Consider the following 18,411-nt stretch of genomic DNA (forward strand, 5'->3'; position numbering starts at 1 on the left):
TCTCGATTTTTTTTTTATTTTACAAATCGAAAGAAAAACACCTATAAAGTAAATTCCCAAATTTTTAGATTTTTATTCCTACTTTTAACCCCTTAAAAAAATTAACAAAGTTGCTCCACGCGAAAACGGGGCGGAGCTTCGGGTGACGTCACGATGCAGCAGACGAGACGGTGCGACCGCGCCGCGGTATCGGGAGACGGCCAGAAACAGTGGAAATCGAATTAAAAAACGTGTTTGTTTAGTCTGTTGCGAGTATTCGTGTGGTGTTTTCTGTTCTGTAACTTTTTTTAATTTAATTTCTGGTGTACCATGAGTGACAAAAAAACTACGAGGAAATATTGTATTGTACCTGAGTGTCCTAATACCTCAAAAAATGCCCCTGAGAAACTATTTATAAACGTGCCTTCTGATCCTACAGCTAGGAAGGTTTGGCAAAAAGCTATGCGTCGAGAAGTTTTTGTTTCTGGTAAATCACACGTTTATTGTTGTGAGGATCATTTTGATGTAAGTTAAAGTTTGCGATGATAACGCAGAATAAAAAATATTTTATATCTTTAACCTCTTTTAGGTAAAAGAAGACATAGAAAATTATATGTATTTTAAAACTATGAAAAAAGGTAATATTCTTATTAAGCCAAATGTAGTACCGAGATTTTTTGATTGCCAAAAAAGTCGAGTAACAGCACATAAAGCGAAACAGTCGAAGTTTTTACAAAAAAAAGAACAGCGGTCTTTGATTCATAGTTTACTACTTCCTGGGACTTCTGCTGAAATCGAGGATGTTGAGCAAGAAGATAACGTGACAAGCGAAATAGAACCGAAACAAAAAGATGTAGGCATTCAAGTTTTATTTAAGGTAGAAAGTCGCAGCAAGGGAATTCAATGTATGCCAGATGATTTGGTGCCAGTGGAAAAAGAGAAGAAAAAAAGAAAATGTGCATTTAAGCAAAATGATTCGAAGATAATGCGGTTTGCTGAAAAAAATAATTCTATCTCTATTTCCACTAGCGGCTCTACATCCACATTTAGCTTGTCACAGCTAAGTATGTCGGATTCTGACAATACGCAATATATGGAGAATATGGACTTTTCAGAAGAAATACGAAAAAGATCTACGTTTTTAATAGAAAGAAATCCAAAACTTTATATAGGTATTCCTAGCCATTCATTGTTTATTGTAAATATTCTAGCGCAAAAATGTAAATTAGATAGATTAGATATTTTTTTAACTTTCAAAAAAATAAAACTAAATTTATCCTATAGAATATTAGCTGACGATTTTGGCATACAAGTTGCTAGGGTATGTAATATTATTCAAAAAACTATACCTTTATTAGCAGGTTACCTTTATCCATTTGTGCAATTTAAATCATTAAATGATGTCCAAGAAAAACTTCCTATTCCCTTTAGGCATAGATATAAAAATGTTCAATGTATTATTGACTGTTTTGAAATATCGATACAAAAACCAAGCAACCCAATACTACAGTCTCTTTCATGGTCAGAATATAAAGGTTGTAACACTATGAAATATTTAATAGCATGTACACCAAATGGTTTTATTTCTTACATTTCTAGTGGCTTTGGTGGTAGAACTACTGATAAAATGATAGTTGAAGAATCAACTTTTTTGGCAAAATTAGATCCAGGGGCTCAAGTAATGGCCGACAGAGGGTTTAAGCATCTCGAAAATCAACTTTTAGCCAATAATAATCAACTGGTTAGACCACCATCTGTTTCATCAAGTCAAAAAAGTTCGAAGAATGAAGTTACAGAATCAAAAAAAAAGCAAGCTTAAGAATACATGTTGAACGAGTGATTTCTCGAATAAGGGAATTTTCCATTCTTTAACCTCATGCTAGTGTTCATTTAAGTTTAGTTAAATATTTAGATTTAATAGTGCAAATAGTTTGTGGAATTATTAATTTACAAGACTATTTAGTGAAATAAGTACACAGAGTAATATTTTACATTATTTTATTAAAAATGTTTTCCAACCAACATTTATTCAGTTGTTTTATTACAGATTTCACAAGTTTTTCATCAAAATCACAATGTTTAATTGTTTTTTGATTTTTCAAAATCGGGATGTGAGATGACAAAAATTCCATGCGCTCTATTACTAAGATACATTTGTATCTGAATTTGATACAAGTATTTTTTCTTAATATTTCCGTCGGAATCTATGTAATTTAAACATGATTTTTCGGTTGTTGGACTTTTAATTTCAACTACAGATGTACTATTTATAGCATCAGGAGAGGCACCTATTAGAGGATTTTCTTGAGAAAAAAATATTCCTGCTTTCGAGAATTTTTGCCCCATTTGGTTTTCCAATACTTTTAAAATGTCACTTTCCAGATTTAATCCCCTCTTCATTGCTTTTGTTTGAAAAAGTTTTGCCCCTAAAATGCTTTCGACTAAACATCCATCTAAAACTCGACATCTGGTCACAGCATAAGCCTTTGATACAGTAATTCGCCCATATCTCATTTCCTGCCAAATATTGCTCTCACTCTGTTTTCTAGTATCTTTTTCTACATCTAAAATTAACTGATTTTTCATTTTTGTTTTAATAAATTCAACAAAGCATGTTGAGCTTATTTCTGCTTGTAATAAATTTTTGTATGAAATTGCTAAGCTATGGATTGAAAGATCCGAATATTTATCAATGTTTTCATATCGCATTAAGGTATTTTCAATTTTCTGCCTTTTAGCTGTATATATATATTCTTGTAGTACCGAATCATTATACACCGCTTTAATTTCTTTTCCAAAATCAGATGATGAAATAAATTTTTTTGTTATTGGAGCAGATGATAACTTTGACTTTTTCCAATAACATACTTTTTCTGTTGGAGAAGGTTCTTCACTATGTCGATGCAACCACATCAAAAATGCTACTTCATGTTTACATCCTCCTTCTGACGCTGCACAGCCCTGACATTTTGCTTCCACTACTTCTTTTTCATTAGTGTTAATAACACAGAACACGTCGTAATTTTTTGACTTTATTTTATGTTCTGGCGTAATTTTAGCTTTTAGTTCACAAAGTACTCCTTGCTGTTTGACTTGTACATATCCAATGGCATTATCACCATAGTCTTTTCTACCAGACCTGAAATTAATGGTTTTCCTATCAAATCGGAAGATTTATTTTAAATAAATAAATAAATAAATATTATTTTCTTTATTAGTACCAAAAATGTACATAGGCGAAGTATAGCAAAAGCTAATCTACCTAACCCAATACACTTATTACAAAATAAATTATTTTAAATACGTAGATAGCAATCTAATAAATTATCCAAAAAGAAATAATTATAATAATAACAATAAATAAATATAGTTTAAAAAAACACGCTTTTAGAGCATATCAAACTAAAAAGTAAAAAATAATTTTTAATATAAGCTGAAAACAATAATAAACGGAAAATACTAGTATTAAGGTGAAAAAAGCGTGGGGCGCTTTGTGCCATTTTTTTTTTCATATATCGAGCAACCCACTCTTTTTTCACATTAATACTAGTATTTATGTGAAAAAAGCGCAGTATAGTCGCCAGCGCCAAACTTTCCAAGTTATTTTGTTATTTTACCTCAAATGAGACGCCCGGTACCTATCACTCTTTACTCTATTATTTTTACCTATTACTATAGTGGTATATTATACCTATAACTTGACTACTTACCTTATCAATTTTATTCCACGCATTTCTGAACTTATAAAGTCGTTATTTTTATTAAAATAATCCAGCACCATGAACATATCTACTTCTGGCAAATTCCCAGAATCTGCCTTTATGAAGCCTCTTTAGACTGAAAACATTGCACAAAACTCCACTAATCAAAACAATAGTTTAACTAATAATAATAGTGTTTTATTACATTCAGGCATCAAACAAAATAGACCCTTTTTTATAGCGGCGAACTAGATAATAACAAATAATAACATCAAAAACACTGAAATGTCCGACTCAAATGCGTTTGGGGTCGGCCGCCCGCAGAGAGCTGCTGCGGCGTGACGTCAAAAATGGAGGGAGCGGCTTTTACGGATATTCAATATTTAACGTCGAATATCTAAAGATTGGATATACATAGAAAGCTGAAATTTTTACAGTTTATTTAGGATGTTAAGTGTTATTGAATTCTATGAAAAAAATTGCGAAAAAAAAAAGTCGGCAACAAGCCCATTTTAAAGCTAAGCAACTCTAAAATAATTCATGCCAACCCACCACCAATTAATGTTCTCCAGACTGATAAGCTGCCGTTATCGTATGTGCCACTCTATTAAAGACTTTCAACATCAGTCAATTTTTATTAAAAGCAAAAATCTTATAAGAAGTGGTTACAACCCCTTGACGAAAACCTAATTGGGATACCCTGAACGTGTAATTTCACTCTATAATTAACCAATTTTTCTAGAAATTGACGTATATTCTTCATTGTCCTGATTTATTCAAAATTCAAATCCAAAAAACTTTTATTTCCACATTAACATTGCATACATATAAAATGACAATTTTTTTCTTACATAACAATATTTATAAATATTAAGGAAACCGATAACAAACAAACTAAAAAGCGCGCATGTAGTGCTCAGCCCATTAAAGCATACTAAAACTTAATATATGTACATACTAAACTCAGTATTTTTTAATTTAAATTAATTAAAAAATAGATATATTAAGTCCTTTAAAATAAAAGCCAAGAAAAAATGACTAAAACAAACTTTATTATTTCTATAACAGTGTTCATTCATAAGTGTTGAACATCATTATAAAAATGGTGCGAGAGAGAGGAAATGTCCATTAAGCCGCATAAAATTGTAATAGTGCTATTCACCAGAAAAAGGAATATAGGTGAACTGAGACCGCCAATCCTTAGCAGTGAAACCATTCCAATTTGCAAGGGAAGCGAAATATCTTGGGATAACCTTAGATAGGACGCCTAATTAGAACTCGCATCTTGACAAAACAATCAAGAAATCAAAACTGTCCCTATGCAACTGTCGCAGGATATGCGGCAAGACCTGAGGAATGAACCCAAAACAGATGCAGTAGTTATACACACAGGTCATCAGATCTACGATATCCTACGGCTCTGTGGTGTGGTGGGGCGATCAGAACAGCCCCGACAGCCGCTATGGAAGAACTACTTGAACTGACACCTCTGCCATATACTTGCAGGGGAAAGCCATAAGAATTACTTACAGGCTGCACTATGTCATAAATGGCATCTCAGCAAACAAAGTCTGGATGGAATCAACCGAACTGGCTGAGAAGGTGCAATCACAGCACACTTGGTATGCCATCAGACCTAATGCCAAGAAAAACACTAAACACGAGTTCATACTCGGTCAACATACCAGACTGAGCGGACTGGGATCAGAAACGGATGGAACTAGATAAAGCCAACATCCGAGTATATTCAGACGGCTCCAAAACCAATTTTGGAGTATAGGAACTGGAATATACCACACTAACCCAAGGACAAAAAGATCTATCTGCCTTGGGAAACATTCATCAATTTTTCAGGCGACAGTACATGCCATTGAAATCTGTGCAAGATTGGTTAACCACATGCAACTTGAAAACAGAACCATCGAAATTTACAGCGACAGTCTGGCGGCTCTAAAACAGCTAGAATCCTCTACCTGCACAGTGCACATCTAGAGCAATATGGATCTGCAAAAACGAGCTCATACTGCATGGGTAAGGGAACAAAATTACCCTAACATAGATTCCGGGACATGCTGGGCTTACAGGAAATGAGATGGCTGACAAGCTAGCCAAAAAAGGAACATAATTCAACCTGATAGATCCAGAACCATCATTAGGCATTGCCTACAATACGGCAAAACTCAAAATCTCAAAACTGGTGCACAACAAAGCAAAGCGCTACTGGGAGAAAGGTCCGGCACTATAGAGAGAATCAGGCAGGTCATCTTCGGCAATTCCTTACTTAAGACTGAATACTTTAAGAATGCTTCTCTTAAAGTCAAATTATCGAACTCTTAAAAAGGGCGGATTTCATTGGGGAAGTAAACACTTAGAAGTTAGCCACAATAGACCTAGGGTCGCAGTGGAGGGACACAAGGTGCTCCACTCACAACATACTTAACCTAGCAATGAATACTCCAAGATTAAATTTTAAAATTCAATTTGTGCCTGCAGAATCGACGGGATCATAAGTGATTTATTGAAAAAAGGTTAAGGGAAACAACCTGCTTTTCACGGACAAATTAGAAAAGTTAAATCAAACTTTAATAAAGTAATTCTAGTGAAGAATTACCTTGAACTTTACCACCTTGTATATCATTTTCTGCAACTTCAACGACAAATTAGTTTTTATTTTTAGATTGCTAATGCTATGGTAGCTTGTACGTTCTTAAGTGCCCCCTTAATGTTCATATCGGCAAAAATGATCACGATCACAAATTGCGATCCCTCTCAATACATCAAGGAGTTGGACCAATTTACGCTGGATGTAAGTGTGGTCGGGGTGATCGCTTGCATATGGATTTTGGGTATATTCACTCTTACCAAAAAGATCACGAAGATTCCGCATAAAATTACGGCCTGTTTGGTTGTTTCTCACGTAAGTTTAATGATATATTGTTTTTGATGATAAATTAAGTTGTTACTTTTTAGTTTATCAGTTGTTTGGGTGCGATTCTTTGGAATGTCTTAAAACAAGACCAGGAGAGCCGTAGCTATTTGCAGTTTTCTTTATTCACTATCGGGGTGTACAGTTCACGTATTTGGACGGCCATTTTAGCGATAACGTTGCTGTTTTTGCAGTGCAGGAGTTTGTGTTTTGCTTTGAAGTTGCAGCCACTTTTCTTTGGCTTTGGATGGGGGTAAGTAAGAAAACTTATATTTCGTTCATAAGTTTTTCTTTTCTGTTTTCAAAAATAATGTAAGATTGTTTGTAGCTTACCCGTTTTATTATGTGCAGCCCTTCTAATATTCGACAAGTCGTCAACTTTGCCATTTGAAAAGCGAAATCCAAATTTTGCCTACGGGGTTTCACAAGCGATCGTGGCTGTATCGCTTCTAGTTTTATGTTTTATTGGTAAGTAAGTTATACAAAAATTATCGTTTAATTTAAATTCATACGTAAAATTAAATTATATTCGATGAAAACTCTCTAATATTTAAACATTAAATTACAATACGTTCAAAATATTAATTTTTTAAAGACAAATGATACCAACACAAGTTGCCTTGAAGACTTAATCTTAACTTTTAATTTGCATATGCGTGTGACGGAAGCATAATGTACACATTTTTTAGATTTATTGATTATTTAACACGTTATTGGATTCCAAGGCCACCTGTAAGTATCTCGACTTATAAATGTTAAAATAAAAAAATTAACTTGTAATGACATTTTCAAAAGCATTTTTATCGAAAACGATGAATTCTAGTGAGGTGCGACAAGCAAACATTATTTACTTTAAAAACTTTAGATTTTCAAATTCTGTAGCCCAAATTACGAAAAATCGACAAACAATAAATTTAGAGCATAAAAAAGTTTAGGAACTGTACCAAATTTTATTTCAAAATCTTTATGTGTTTCGAAAATATTTCCAAAAAACTTTTTTCTTCTTTAACACCTTCTATCTTTAACACCTTGTATCTTAAAAACGTAGACGTTTCAGTTTCTACTTTATATAAAATTTTAAGCTTATTTTGAGTCATAGTATAGGTTGTTAAAATATTAACGTTTAGTTTCGGGAGATCTTGTCATCTTCGCATTCATAAAACTATAGATATGTGTACAGAAAAACCATTAAGTTTACCAAGAGGAAATATTTCAAAGAGTGAATGGCGCTAAAAATAAAGAGCGTGAGATTGGGTGTGTTGCAAGGGATTTAACAGGTAGTAATAGATCTTGTCCATCTAAAAATTTAAAGGCTTATTCATTTAATAATTTTTACACCTCTTTTTCCGCTAATGTAAGAAACTGTATGTTATCAACTTCAGGCACTGCTGACCGGTTAATTTTATGGATAACTCAATTTCACATTTTTTTTTCCTATTGATACAAGGGAAATAACAATATCAAAAAATTCAAAATAAAAATTCCATTAATATTCCGCAAGCACATCTTGAAACTGCATTCGCTGTTTTTTCTTAAACCGTAAATCACAGTTTTATTTCGGGTGTATTTCTTAGTAGTCTTACATTGGCTAAGGTTGTCCTCTTTGAAAGAACGGTGATATTGAGTCTTGTTTCTCCTATCGATCAATTTCTTTCTTATAATCAATATCAAAAATTATCGAGAAACTTCTCAAGGGTCGGATGCTGGATTTTTTGAAGAGAAATCAGGTTTTATCAACATCACAACTTGACTTCAAAAACGATGTAATTACAAACGATGTAATTTTTTTCATTTTTAAGACAATTGTATCTAAGTCTTAACGAGAGTAATGTATTACAGCCGTATGTATGTACTGCAGCAGTATTTTGCGATTTTACTAAGAGTTTTGATTGTGTTGATCACGGAATTCTGTTGTGGAAGTTGGATTTTTATGAATTCCGTGGTGTTGCCTTGAGTTTACTTGCTAGCTCTCTGATAGATCACAGCCAAGAGTATTACAAAATAATATTTTAAAAGTTGAACCTATCATCGTACGTGTGCCTCAAGGTTTTGTCTTGGGATTATTATTGTTTTTAATTTTTGTAAATAACCTTCCAAATTTGAAGATCTCTGGAAAATTATTATTTTATTTGCTGATTGTGGAACAGCGTATCGAAGGAAGATCTACATCAACTATCGGCTCGGATCTGAATATTTTTGGAAATTGGACTAACTTGCTTACACTTTCAAAGACCAATATCCCAATCTTTGTCAGTTGTCTGTCGCCACAGGACCCCTTGAGATTGAGAGGTTTCAACAAAACAATTCACCTCTCTTCATTTCTCTTTTAACATTAAAGTTTTTGACGCATATCTTCGAGACAGCAAACGTGGCTCATGGTTGCTATGCTGTGAGGGTGAAAGCTTGTGAATTGGGTGCCAGGATTGCTAGAGACGCCTATTATGCCCTAATCCAGAAACAAAGGTATCACAAGAATGCGCGCATATACTTTTTCTAAAGTAGTGAAGGAACAACTTGGCATCACAGATCAGCAGTTGCAGTGTGAACAGTTTTGTCTTATCTACTGTGTCTGCCATTATCCTGTTTTATTAAAAAGTTGTATTTTTCAATTTAGCTGCACATGTTACAGGTATTTTTATATGATTTTATTACACCTGCTACGTATGTTTGTGGGTCCGGTACAAAATTTGTAATCGATAACTCGAGTTTTCGATAACTTCTATTTGTCCAAATATTGGAAGCTTTCATTTATTTTTGGTCATATTAAATTTTTTTGTATTCTGATGATGGAAAAAAATAATTTTTTTGTTTTAATGCAGTTTAGTATTTTTTTTTAAGGTTTTTTTAATCAAATTTAAAATGATAATAATCTTGTATTGGTAGCTTTAGAAAAAAATATATTTGGAATATTTGTATAGGCATCCAAATATTTTGAATTTAAAGTTGAGTGGACAGTCAAGTCATCATCCTATTTAACGCTTGGAATAGTATGCCTGACTGTTCTTTCCCTTATCAGTTCTACATATTTATCCGAAAAATCTTTTTCAAGCATGATCATTATTAAGAGTTAACTAACAATTTATTGATTAGAACTTATAATCATGCTTAAAATCAAAAACAACAACATACAAATCTAAGTTACTCAAACTTTCGAAAGAGATGCAAGCACATTATTTGCATTCATAAATATTTATTTAGTGTAATAAAAGTTTACTAAATAAGCAGATTTGGCTCCATTTTTTTTTTAGTGTTGTAATATTTATATTTGGCTCTTTGGCTAATAAGTTGGTTGACCACTGCCCTAGTCAAATTTCATGTACGAAATGGCATTTTCTTCTGAGGTTCCTTCCATGGGCGTAACATACATTATTTTAAGAGAAAAGTTCAATATTTTTTTCTTAAACCGCCTCCTAAGAAAGAGACGACCATTAAATGGGTTTAAACCTAGTAAAGTGATTTTTTGCTCATCAGTTTTGAACTAATATACATATGGGATACAATATTGTGGATTACATATAAAACATAAATGCGCACTATAGATACAATCTGTGCGTGCAGTCTAAATGTATAATGTACTTAACCTCAAACAATTTCAAACAACTGCCACTTAGAAATAATTTTCTCTGATATTTACAATATATGTAGAAAAACTTAAGGACGCAAGAGTTTTTGACATATATTTTATTACCGATTAAATATATATTTGGTTAACATTAGGGCAGAGTAAAACAGGTTTTCCTAAAACAATTTTCAATGTATACTTTTGAGTCATAATCAAAGGCTCTATATTTGTTTTATTTCTTCCTACCCACACTTCTGGAGTCCAGTAATTAAATGTGCATTCTACTAAAAATTTATTAGTTATATTAGTTTTAATAATTTATAGTTTATGAACTGTCTTAGCTGGTAGAATTTATGATAAAGTTTTCTAATTTTAGTTGATACATATTGTATGTGCGAGTTCCAGTCAGGATATGAGTCGATTATAACTCTAAGATATCTATCATTTATATTTTATTTATTTTTGTTATTTTTAAGTTGGATTTTCTTGTATTTATTGTCAAATAAATAAAATTAAACCAGGTCTTAATGATGCTTACCGCAATTTCTGCTTTCCGTCATATACTTTTCCAATTACTTCCTTTGTTAGGTATGGCCGTATCATCTATGAAGCAAATTACTTCTCTTTGTTCAACAGCAGTCAACAAATTTAGCATCATTTATTTACATATATGACGAATAACCTGGGCCCCTACTCCCTACCGTGTGACACACCGAACTCATCAGTTTCATATTTTTCTAGTTCTTTAGAGTAATAGTAATTTTTTGGTAAATTTATTGAGGTACTAAATCGATAACGGTAAGTTGATCGCAGATGGAGAAATGAAACTCTGTTTTTTGTCTCTTTGTTTTAATGAAGCGACTAGACACTGTTATGCATGATAACTTTATTATCCATGGTTTTATTTTGTGCAGCTTACTCGCAGGTAGTTTATTTGTTTTATATTAGTAGCATCATTAACATGTTTTTCAACGGTGTTAACAAATAGTTTAGCACAAATGTATCACGAGCGTTTTAGATATTCTTCCAATGTCTATTTTTAATTATTTTTGTAAAAAATAGATCGTTAATATCTAGTAAAAAATCATTCTTGCTTAAAGATGGTAGCCTGTACTCATTTGTATTTACAATCGCGGTAACACATCTACCGTACCAATAGTTATAATTTCGCTTTTCTCAAACCTATCACTCTTATTAATTAAACAAGCAACAATGAACTAGGTTTTCGTTTTCTCAGATTGTTCTTTTTGCTTGAATGTGAACTTAAATGTTGCTTTTATGTTACTTTGTCGACAACTCAAACAACTCAAGATTTTTTTCTAGTGACCGCAGGCTGCTTAATCCTTCACCAGAGATACAGAAGACGACACAACCGATACTTAGATTTATCAAATGAGATTGCCACCGATTTTGATCCACAAATAAATGGTAATATTTTGAACTGGGAAAATCTGCCAATATTTTATAAATAAAATCGTTTTTAAGAGGACGCTACCGGAAGTTGTTGTTCCAGTGGCGAAAACAGTAGCAAAACATCAAAATGCAACGGATTACCGACTATTAAGGAGGGTGGTTCTGAAGAAGTTACTAGTCCAGTGGTTGATATTGAAGATTTAGTCGGTTCTGGAGGCTTTAATAGGTAAGAACTGGTCAAAGTTATTCAAATTCAAAAAATGCTTTATTGTATAGAGAGTGTTTTCTGTATTGTAAATCCTCATTTACAAAGTTGGAAGAACAATAAAATAGACAAACTAAAATCGTCCAAATGATAAAATCAATTCAAAAACGGATATAAAAAATCGATTTACCAAGACAAATAAAAATTAACGGTGAATCTATTACCAATTAAATGAGTTTCCATAAATAATGTAAAAAAGTAGGCAAGTATCATAAAACGTAGATGTTGGCAATAAAATATTCAATACAATACTAACCGTCATGATAAAAGAAAATAAGTATTTCATCACAGTCGTCTCTAGACCTTATAAAATTCATCCAACCTATAATAAACATGTCTTAATCAACTTATTAAACCGCTTCTCATCATTACTAATATTCTTATATTCTAGAGGCAAGTGATTGTATAATTTATCCCCTCAAAGATGATTGAATGTTTCGTGAGAGTACTTTTAAAAAATAAAAATACAGGTCAATGCTAGTATCCGTTCCCGAATAGTGGCCTACAGTGGTAAGGCCTCAAAACCTGCCTCACATAAAAACCTTACAGTCTGCTTCTGCAAAACAAAAACCGACTGCAAGAGATACAGACTATCAAAACCCCAAAACTAGATACTGTTACTAGTTCATTGCGAACCAGTCTTATGGCATGCAGAGGCCAACCTCTTTCTTAGCATCGCAATATGGAAATTAAACTTTAAGGCAGAATCAATAGATATGTCTAAAAGTTTGGTGCAGTTTCTATTTACGATCTGTTCCCCATTTAATGAAGGACCCGCACTATCTCCTCGAAACATAATTAAATTTGTCTTGCAGATGTTCAATGTAAGCTTGTTTGCATCACACCATCTTTTAATAATGCTTATATCTTTCTGAACTGTTTGTCCCAACATATTGTTATTTGGTCCTAGCCCCAATATAGTGGCATCATCAGCAAACAGTGTAATGGATCTATTTAAGCTAGGTCGTTTATGTAAACAAGTTGCAATAAGACCTGACGGACTAAGAACTGACCCCTGTGGAACCCCAGAATCAATCATTTGCATAAAACCCCGTGGCGATCAACAACTACTTTTTTCTAATTAATACATATGATTCAAGCCATTTAAAAGCACATTCTCTAAGTCTATAACAAGAAAGTTTCTGCAGCAGTATTCCGCAATCCACACAGTCAAATGCTTTAGAATCGCAAAACACTGCCGCAGCCATTTATCCCCCTATTATGACCCAAGTACAGTCTTTCCAAAAGATTAAAAATGGCATCACTAGTACTTCTCTTTTCCTTAAAGCCAAATTCTGTTTTTCCAGAAAAGAAGAAATCCTAGTTTTAACAATTTTTTCCATAATCTTTGAGAGTTTTGGTAACATTATGACCAATAATATCTTATAAAACGATAATATCTTCCTTGAAATAGTTATTTCTATACCGAACAAATATTATTATAACCTGGGCACTGAATATTACATACTGTTTAACAGAAGCATTTTGATTTTTCGCCTAAAGTTTTTTTCGAAAAGAGCAAAATTCATGATTTTAAAATTTAGTGATAAAACGCGCAATTAGGTATGAAAAAGATCTCTCGTATAATTTTTTTACTGTGCAATAAGTAGAGTTTGAATTCTTATATTGAGATTGTGCACCTCTGGTAAGTGACTCTTCGAGATAAGAGTGGTGGAGACTTATACTTAAAAATGGGAATTTAGGACTCTCCTTTGTTTAATTTAAGCAATCAAATTTTTTCATTTTATGAGATGTATGCTGTCTGCTTCTTATGCCAAATATAAACGTCAAACAGGAATTTTGAAGTTTTTAAATCCTGTATGAGTCGTTATTATCAAGGCAAATTCCGTAAATCGTGCCATTTAAGCGGGATAACACTGTCGCATAACAGTTTCTTAATATTCTAGCTTAAAAAATGTCTCTCTGAGCAAATTCTTCTAGCTCAGAATATCCACAACTTAGGATTTATGTGCACTTCGTACTTTAGCTTATAATCAATTCTAAATCGAAGATTCTTTGCAGAGTTTTTGAAACCTGTGGTCTCGTTATTTAATTTTAAATTTAATTTGCAGGTGTCATCTATATAGCAATGGTATTTGCAGTAAAGATTTTTTTATTAGTTGTGATAAATATAAAATATAAAACAAAGGTCCAAGAATACTACCTTGGGCAATATTAGAAGTTACTTCAAGAACCTTTGACGTATTTCCATTAAGCATTACTTTTTACATCCAATAGGTTAATGACAACACCAAAACTATAGCAGAATCATTAAAACCCATATATTGTAATATGGCCAACAGTAACTTATGGTTTGCATATCAATATCAACAATCTTGGTAAAATCCAAAAGGTCCAATACCATAGCATTAATATTATCAGAGATAATGCGGACAATTACAAACATTACGAAATCCTGATTGATATTCAGATATCAAGTTGTTATTATTTAAATGTTCCAACATTTGATTTTACATGATCTTCAAAATTTGTAAAAGCACGGAGAGTATGGAAATATATTGAATATCATTAATTTCTGTAGGGCTTCCAGTTTTAGTATTTTACTAAAATAGTCCATATTCTCTAAGTGCCTTAGTAGATAAAATACAAAACAAGATAAAACACAAAGTCACAGTCAAAAACTTAATACATTCCACCCCTTGAACCTTCTTAAGATGATGTGCGAGGTTACTCTGCACAGTTTTTTAGATATGACTGTCATATAGTTACTTGAAATGTTGTCTCTAAAATCCAATCCAGGATGCCAAAGCTTTCTGATTAGTATTCAGTAACAAAAAATTAATACACCCTACTCTCTGGTTTTATTTTGTTTTGTATTATATTTCCAGTTTTCCGTAGATGAATAATTAATATTCCCTTCTTTCTACTGATCAGGAAAATGGCGTTTTTCCAAGTAAATATTTAGGATGTGACTTAAAGGATCTATTATGATGATTAACACTTTGCTGTGTATATTTTTAAATATACAGGGTGTCATTGAAATGATGTAAAAAAATTAGGAGGGTGATAGTACTCCTAAAAATAGTAAAAAGTTCCTATAAGTATAGGTCGGAAAATGCATATTCAGGAATAATATATAAAAGTTAGGGGCACGGAAAGGGTGAATTTAAAAAACGGTTTTTTTGAAATGGTAGGCTTATAAAACAAGATAAAATTTCGAAAAAAAATCATCTACCATAAATTTTGGCCCTAAATCAAACGGTGATACTGAAAAATTATTTACAAAAATTGGAAAGGGTAGTTTTTGCAAGGGTAGGGGGTTGTTTCGTGAATAAGTTTTTTGAGGTTATTTTTTTCGTAACGTGGGTCATTTTTTGGAAATTACATACTTTTTCTACAAAAAGGTTCTCTTGTGGCAAATCGCCCAGAGCGGTTATTTTTGAGAAAATTGATGGTAAAGAGTTTGCTCTGATGGGTTGGGAACTGGTTAATCAACAAAATCCTATGAAAGTTTCAAATGGCGTTTTAAAAGAAACCAAGTAGTTTATAAATAATTAATTGAAAAATCAAAATTTTATGATTTTTAAAACATCTTATTGCTTTAAAAACGAATTAATTAAATGCATTCCTTAATTCATTTATAGTAAATGTTCAAAGTGATCACCATTCATTTCAACGACATCTGCTCTTTTTCTCCACGATCTGCGTACCCTGTGGAGAATATCCCTGTTGTTTGATTGGAACAGTCAATAATGCGTTGCCATAGTTGCTTTTCAGTATTAATCGGCACTGAGTAAAGTTTTCAAATGTCCTTAGAAGTCAAAATCTAGTGGATTAATATCTGGTGATCTTGCTGGCCAAGATTCCTCACCGCTAGCGGAGCTTGAGCTGTTGCACCATCACGCATAAAATACATGATCTACCTCTGTACTATGAGAACTTCCTCCAAAAGCGAGAATCGAATTTGATGTCGACTTTCCACAATAACATGAGGGTTTTTATCGGATCAGTGATGTGTATTATGGTAATTGAAAATTCAATTTCTTGTAAACCCAGCTTCATTCGTAAATAAAACATTTGCCAAAAAAGGGATTCTTGTACTATTTTTCTTGATAACCTACGACATAAGATGTCTCGAGCGGGATAGCGCGATAAGCTGTGGATGTGATACGGATACAGCAGTTGAGTATGAAGAGTCATCCTGGCAGAATGGCGACTCACGTTTTCTCGCGCTGCAATTCTCTTTACACATAACGCCGTATCTTCCTCTACATGTGCTAAAATACGGTCCTCAACATCAGGTGTACGTACCATCAAACTACGGCCACGGTCTTCCTTTCTGGGTTCAAATCGACCTGTGTCTCTTAGGCGCTGATGAATTCTCGCAAATATCCGGTGAGAAGATGAGAACCCTGCGATTTGGATATTTTTGGGCATACAAGCGTTTAGCCAAAATACCGTTTTTGTTCGCTCTTTCATAAATAAAATACATATCTGCCAGTTCATGCACAGTATATTTCTTAATTTGTCAAATTTTACGTTTGCGCACACTTCAACAATAATAAACTGACAAAAATTTCTTTCCTACGTTTGGTATTTTTATGCGTTTTTTTCTTTTTGCTCTGGAGGCTCTTTCTCTGAATCTGAACTACTTTCACTTCTACTTCGTTTATGCGGAAAGAATTATATTCAGAACTAGAATCAATAAGCTCAGGAAGTTCTTTCCCACTCTTGAGTAGTTCTAATATAAAAATATTCGATTTACCAAAAAAACAGAAATTTACTTTATGCTCACGTTGCAGTTCCTTTTCAACTGGTTTATCCATTAGTTTCAATCAATAATAAAGTAAAACAACAAGTAAATACATATTAAATTTAACAGTTTTTAAACACAGTTTTTCTTTAAATCTTCAAGAGGCGTCATAAATAAATCACATGCATTTTTAGAACATTCAAAGTCTTTCAATGTTCTAAGCATGTATTTTAAATTATAAGTGCCAAAATGGACGCTTTAACCCTTCTTGTTCTTAAAAATATTTAAAACTTAAAATGCAACAATTTAGGTGCTTCTATCTAGTGGATATTAAGTAAATGTGGTTTAGGACTTATTTGCATTATACTTTATGTATCTGATTTAATACACATACAATTTTTAGTGCTGTAAAAAGAATTAAGACCAAAGAGAAGTCTACTCCTCAAGATCTGACTAACGAAGCAGTAGATCCAGGGAGGTCTACCTGCTCTACCAGATATGGCTGCGGAGGACCCCACAGAGAATCATGCCGTGCGGTAGTTGGTCAGTACCAGCAACCAATCGATAACGACCTCGAACCTATAGAAGAAGACCCCGAATCTCACGATCCGCAAATATTAAGGCACACGGTACTTCTTATTTTACTGCTCTGCAGCATGTTCGTGGTAAGTATTAAAACATACTGCGTAAAATACTCTGACAGATTATAATGTCTTAACATTTTTTTTCAGGGTCTTTCATTGTCGATCTGGACTTTGGTCTTGGAACAAATCTCTGGAATATACGTGGAACTGTCATTCCTCGATGCCATTTTAAATTTCGGCCAGAGCCTGATAGTGCTTATAATCTTCGGTCTGGACGTCAAAGAAGTTACGTTGCCGATACTCAAGTTTTGGAGAAAATTGTGGTTCGGGGCAAACACCTTGATTTTACCCGCATGGGATGAGTTAAGCCCGGAAACCAAACAGGTTTGCGATCAGTTCGCCACTCATCATTTAAGGAGCTGTAAAAGTGCCATTGCATCGGAGAAAAGGTTTAAGCCATCCAACTTTTTACTTCTTATTTGAACTGATTTCATTTTCTTGTAGATGGCGGTTTCAAACTTACCGAAACGTCTTTACTGGCGCTCAGTTTATTGACTGGATGATCAAGGTGGGCTTGGCCAGAGACCGAATCGAGGCAGTTAATTACGGGCGACATCTAGTCGAGGGTAAAATAATTAAACACATAAACGGAGTGTACCACTTTTACGACAGGAATCTGTTATATACCTTCGTGTAATTTAGGTTTATTAGACATAGTGTAGGCCTCTTTGACCTCAAAATAAAAATTATATTTTATTTGTATAGGTATATAGGGCCTTAAAGTTAAAAAAATACACATTTTTTGTGATGCTACGTTTATAGGTGGTCCTCTGGGAAAGTCGAAAAAATGAGATGTAAAATGGGCAACATGACAATATGGGCAACATGACACAATACTAACATATATGAATATTTCCGTTTGCACTAAAAGCTATTTTAGTTCAGTAAGAATAAAATGGTTAACTCTTCATGCTTTTATTCAATTTACATCAGAAGTTTCGATATTAACTTGACCTTTTTTTTTTATTGATTTTTAAAAAAATAACTCTTTTAAGAATGTGAAGATCTTAATTTTTAAATCATCTATTTTTCGAATAGCACTTACGAAGCCATATATGCTAGTTAAAAAGTATTATATGTTGAATTGTTTTGTTAAAGAAATTGTATGCTTGATTTACATCCGAATCCGGCCACTCCACTGAAATAATCGGATTTTTTTTTTTAAATAAACTGGCAGTCCGTTCAGATAACTGCTTAAAATATATTT

At 33.0% G+C, this 18,411-nt stretch overlaps 1 protein-coding gene across 2 annotated transcripts in view; it reads left to right on the top strand.

The window, feature by feature from the left end:
• LOC126738495 (integral membrane protein GPR155) overlaps positions 1-17,906 on the top strand; it is a 49,807-nt gene extending 31,901 nt beyond the window's left edge. For both annotated transcript variants that reach the window (XM_050443863.1, XM_050443862.1), the window contains 8 exons: positions 6,358-6,597; positions 6,651-6,859; positions 6,935-7,074; positions 11,492-11,596; positions 11,654-11,807; positions 16,964-17,225; positions 17,292-17,593; positions 17,649-17,906. In XM_050443863.1, the coding sequence (XP_050299820.1) occupies positions 6,358-6,597; positions 6,651-6,859; positions 6,935-7,074; positions 11,492-11,596; positions 11,654-11,807; positions 16,964-17,225; positions 17,292-17,593; positions 17,649-17,841 (1,605 nt within the window). In that variant the 3' untranslated portion in view covers positions 17,842-17,906. The remainder of the gene's footprint in view (positions 1-6,357; positions 6,598-6,650; positions 6,860-6,934; positions 7,075-11,491; positions 11,597-11,653; positions 11,808-16,963; positions 17,226-17,291; positions 17,594-17,648) is intronic.
• Positions 17,907-18,411: the final 505 nt, after the last annotated feature.

Source organism: Anthonomus grandis, chromosome 7 (genome assembly GCF_022605725.1).
Source record: "Anthonomus grandis grandis chromosome 7, icAntGran1.3, whole genome shotgun sequence".
NCBI classification, from domain to species: domain Eukaryota; kingdom Metazoa; phylum Arthropoda; class Insecta; order Coleoptera; family Curculionidae; genus Anthonomus; species Anthonomus grandis.